Source organism: Vicia villosa, unplaced genomic scaffold (assembly GCF_029867415.1).
Source record: "Vicia villosa cultivar HV-30 ecotype Madison, WI unplaced genomic scaffold, Vvil1.0 ctg.003609F_1_1, whole genome shotgun sequence".
In the NCBI taxonomy this organism is placed as follows: Eukaryota; Viridiplantae; Streptophyta; class Magnoliopsida; order Fabales; family Fabaceae; genus Vicia; species Vicia villosa.
In genome coordinates, this window is record NW_026706253.1 from 120,572 (window position 1) to 125,520 (window position 4,949).

At 31.4% G+C, this 4,949-nt stretch overlaps 1 protein-coding gene across 2 annotated transcripts; it reads right to left on the reverse strand.

The window, feature by feature from the left end:
- Positions 1-296: 296 nt before the first annotated feature.
- LOC131641269 (non-specific lipid transfer protein GPI-anchored 1-like) lies at positions 297-4,579 on the reverse strand. Of its 2 annotated transcripts, none has more exons than XM_058911572.1 (2): positions 4,042-4,579; positions 297-1,268 (listed from the first exon to the last, which is right to left on the reverse strand). In XM_058911572.1, the coding sequence occupies exons 1-2, from the start codon at positions 4,382-4,384 to the stop codon at positions 1,090-1,092; spliced, it is 522 nt and encodes a 173-aa protein (XP_058767555.1). In that variant the 5' UTR covers positions 4,385-4,579; the 3' UTR covers positions 297-1,089. The 2 variants fall into 2 exon arrangements, 1 of the variants encoding a protein (XP_058767555.1); XR_009295471.1 differs by lacking the exon at positions 4,042-4,579 and adding an exon at positions 1,573-2,511 and having other exon boundaries at positions 1,131-1,268.
- Between the last annotated feature and the right edge of the window lie 370 nt (positions 4,580-4,949).

Genomic DNA, 4,949 nt, shown 5'->3' on the forward strand with positions numbered 1-4,949 from the left:
TATAATATTCAATAAAATTCATCCATATGACATAACACTTTATAACACCTTATATCCATAAAATACATAAGGTAAAAATGATACAAAATGAAATAAGAATCAACACTTAATCTTAAGATTATTTAAACACATTGGTCTAGTAGCAGTAGTAGTGTTGTTAAATAAATAATTTTAAATTTGTGGTTGGACCACACATTAAAAAACCTAAGTTTATGTATTTATTTTTAACTTATTTTGACAGTATTTGTACATTTTTTTTTTTAAATGAAGCTTCCATATATATAAATAAGGAAAAATTACAAAAAGGATAGGGGATACAATAACCAAAACCCTATCAGGAAGTAACAAACCTAAAGAAAGGCAATCCTAGCCTATTCTTTACAAAATCAGCCCTTAAGAAAGAAGGGACAGAAGAAAACTGCGTAAAATCTGTAATAGATAGACCTAAATTAGCAAGGGCATCAGCACAACTATTCTCTTCCCTATAAATATGTGAAACCACAAAATTCCAATTAGAAACTATATTTATACAATTCAGCCATCTATTTCTAATTATCCAAGGCACAATAGAAGTAGATTTAAAAGCTTTTACCACCATTGTTGAGTCAGTTTCCAACCACAAATTTATCCAATTCTTCTCATGAGCAAACTCAATTGCAAACATGGCGCCCGAGAGCTCGGCAATGAGAGAATTTGAAACACCCAAGAAAGAAGCAAAAGCACCCAAAAAACCGCCATCACTATCCCTTGCAATTCCGCCACAGGAAGAGATACCAGAATTAGAAAGAGAAGCTCCATCACAATTAAATTTAACCCAATTCATAGGTGGAGGTTTCCAAATAACCTCGACGATATCAGGGGCTTTCGGAGGCCGAATAATGACCCTAAATCTCTTAAGAAGCACAAAATCATGCATATTCACAAAAGAGGAAGCAGATGAAGAATTACCAGCCAACGAAACAGAAGCCAAAATGTTGGAGATAGTAGAAGAGAAATTAAAAGAAGCGTTATGAAAAATCACCTTATTCCTAACCTGCCAAATAGCGTTGAAAATAACTTGTACATTAACTTGTACGAAGACATAAAATGCTATATTCCACAACAACATAGGCCTCCTTCACAGGAGCTACCGAAAGTGCTGCCTTTCTTTTTACAACTTTGAATACATTCTCGAGGATGAGCTGGACACAAATCGGGTCGTTTCTCACAATCTCTCGGTGAAGGAATGTCATCAAATCTTTCTTTTGTTCCAGCCACTTTATATGTGCCTACAATTGTATATAAAAATTAATATCAGATTATATAATAATTAGGAATTATCGTATCATTGACTAATAAATGTTTATCAAAATTATATTATGAGTAGAAAAAAATATTTGCTATCGATTTGAAAGACATTCTTTTATGTATTAACAATCGACAATTTCAATTACAACATCATAAAATAAAATATTATTCACATAAAAGGATTTTTTTTGTATTCTGATAGAGATACAATTATATGATAAATTATTTTAGATAAAAGTTTAAATCAATTTAACATAGAAAAATAACATGTAAATTTAATGATACCTTGGGTCAAAACAAAAACGATGCACAGAATTGCAATGAAGATATACATATGGTTGATACGGGTAGCCATGTTTTCACTTTTCAATGAAAATCAACAAATAGTTACGGACTATTTAGAGACAAGTAGGAATATAGTAGTTATGGAAATCAATTAAACAAAAGGTTAAATGAGCACACAATTGCAATGATAAAAAATATGCGAAGAGAGCAATGTTTCATGGCTTGAATCATAAGATAATGAAAAAGAGAGATAACTTAGAAGAGAAAGCAATTTTTAGATCTGTTTTAAAAAGATATCACAAAACGTTTAACAAAACACAACTAAATAGAGTGAGTGGAGTTTCCATTTGTGTCTAGTAAGACAAAAGGGGTGATAGTTATTTTTAATGGAAAGACAAAACTAAGTAAATGACTGTTTTAGAAACTTTATTTTTTGAGTCTATGAAGAAACACAGAAATTGGAATACCTCAGCCGTTCATGGAATATTGATCTAATGGTTATTATAACATACATCTCATTGATCCATGTGATATGAAAAATCTACGTGTACAAAAATGGATAGAGGAAGACAAAGGACTTGTGTAATTTCATGACAATGACAAAGAATGACACTACCTTAATTTATTTTTTTAAAATAAGGTTATATATTGAATTATTGATGAAATCAAAACCTCTCAATGACGAATAATTTAAAAAAAAAAATTAGAAAATCATTCCTAACAATTAAATAAATGGTGTCAAAAATGGTTAGTGAAGGAAGAATGCAACTCAAATTAGTAAAAAAAATCGCACAAGTGTTCGGTTCTCGATAGATATGAGAAATGATGAAAGGAGGAGAGAAAAAAAAAAGTTTGACACATAATCTCCACAATTTATTTTAAAATCTAATGATTCGGATTCATTATCATATTCTCACATAAAAATGTTATTCTCATATGATGTCATATATATATATATATATATATATATATATATATATATATATATATATATATATATATATATATATATATATATATATATATATATATATATATATATAGGCGGTGAATACTTCTCGGCAGAATTTGATGCATATTGTGAAGAATATGGCATAATACATGAATGTTCTGCGCTTCGCACACCACAACAAAATGGCATGGCCGAAAGAAAAAATAGAAAATATCAAGAAATGATTAATGCTATGTTAATGCATTCAGAGTTGCCATTTAATTTGTGGGGTGAAGCATTATTATCCGCATGTCACATAATGAATAGAATTCCATTAAAAACAACTAGAATTTCTCCATATGAAAAATGGAAAGGAAGATCACCAAATATTGATTATTTTAGAGTGTGGGGGTGTGTGGCATATTACAAAAATATGGATTTCAAAAGAACAAAATTAGGTCCTCGAGGGATCAGATGTGCTTTCATAGGATATGCACAAAATAGCAAAGCATATAGACTTTTAAATTTAGAGTCTAATGTAATTGTCGAATCTAGAGATGTGGAATTCTTCGAAAATCTTATCACAAAGAATAAGGAACCAGAGAATCCCACGATCAAAGAGTCTTGTGAAAATGATTCGACGCGGATTGTTGAAACACAACCCAAACCAAGAAGAAGCAAAAGGGCGCGTAGGAATAAGGGTCTGGACCAGATGAAATCGATTCTCAACTTATTTCCGTTTATCTAGTTTAAGGAAATAACAAGAATGGTGTTCATAAAATTCCTATTATTCTTCAAATTGAAGATGATCCTAAAACATATAAACAAACAATGACTTCTAGAGGCGCTTATTTTTGGAAGGATGCTATCCAAGATGAAATGGATTCAATTATGTCAAACCATACTTGGGAACTAGTTGATCTTTCGAAGGGATCAAGACCCATTGGATGCAAATGGGTGTTTCACACTTGTGATTATTTTCATTTCATTTAAACATTTGAAAATGAAATTTATAAGCTATATTTTATTTATGCAAATTATTCAAAGCAGTTTTACACTGTCAGTGAATTGTGGCCCTTAAATACTGATTGAAATTTAATTTTAATTTTAATTATTTATAAAATAATATTTGTAAATAGTTGTGATGCACTGATTGCGTAAAAAATTTTGCACTAACAGTGCATAGTAATTAATCTGATATTTTAAATTAAAATATGAAAAATATAATTTTGTAATGTATTTTTTCAAAACATATGAAAATGGTAAAAACAATGAAGTGTGTAATTTATTTGTAACAAAAGAACCGTTTGTTCCCGGTAAAAATAAGAAAAGAGACTAGAGTTTATCCCGTAACGGTATAATTCTATGCGTGTGTTTAAAGGCTCAAAAAAAGACAAAACTTCACGCGTTTTAGAGAGGGTTTTACACGTCTAATACAAACTCATCGTGAAAACAAACACACCATATGAACAGAAAACACGTGAATTTCCACCAATAAAAAACAAGTACTGAAACGCGTGTTAGAAAAGAAAACTTACTAGGACAATCAGAGATGTTAGCTTTCACACCACAAACACCAGCAAGTTGAAGAAGCTTATCCTCTTGAATCCCCATGCTCTTACTTTCAGGACTCCCCTTATGAGTCTGCTGAATGATATAGCACAAGCACTCCGGATCCGTATCCTTAATACTCTTCGCTGCATCACAGCATTCCTTCTTCGGCGTCGGTGCTTTCCCCGTCGCAAAGTCCAAACATGGAATCACCTTTGAGACCACCTGGCCACATGTCTTGGACAAGTCTTCAGCTGCGTTTGATACATTGGAACAAACTATGATGGTAAGGGCCAGAACACAGAGGCATGTGAATGTTTGGTGTTTCATCTTTTTTGTTAGGGTGTGAAATGTGATCCAAGAGAAGAGGCGTTTTAAGTTGGTGTGGAGAGGGTGAAGAGTAAATGAGGTATAGTGTGGTCTTGTTCTATTTATTGATGAGATTGAGGAGAGGTATAATAACGTTGTACAATAGGGTAGATAGATGTCTTTATTTTATTTGACAACTCAACTTGTGTAATTAATTCACTCCAACTAAATTCTATAACTATGTAGCTACTAGTACTACTCTTCCCTTGGTCAAAAAAAAGCTACTCTATTTATTTCACAGTCAATAGTTTTTCTCATCATTTTCATAAGGATTTCATCATATCTTACTGATTAAGAAAAATATACGAACAAAAGAAAAAATAATTTTATAAAACTACTCTAATCAAATGTTTAAATGAAATGAAAATAATCATAATTAAGAGTAACTTATGCGCCAACAACTTACGACTGAAACATATCCGAGAAGCACGGCTTCTCCCCCACTTCGCTCAAATTACATCATGCAACAAAACAAATAAGTATCAACAGTGTTTCACACACATGTCGTATACTAAGGAATAAAACA

Coding starts and splice junctions, on each gene's coding strand:
- LOC131641269 (XM_058911572.1), bottom strand. CDS start 4,384: ATGAAACACCAAACATTCACATGCCTCTGTGTTCTGGCCCTTACCATC. Junction 1,269..4,041: donor TAACATCTCTGATTGTCCTA/GTAAGTTTTCTT, acceptor ATACAATTGTAG/GCACATATAAAGTGGCTGGA.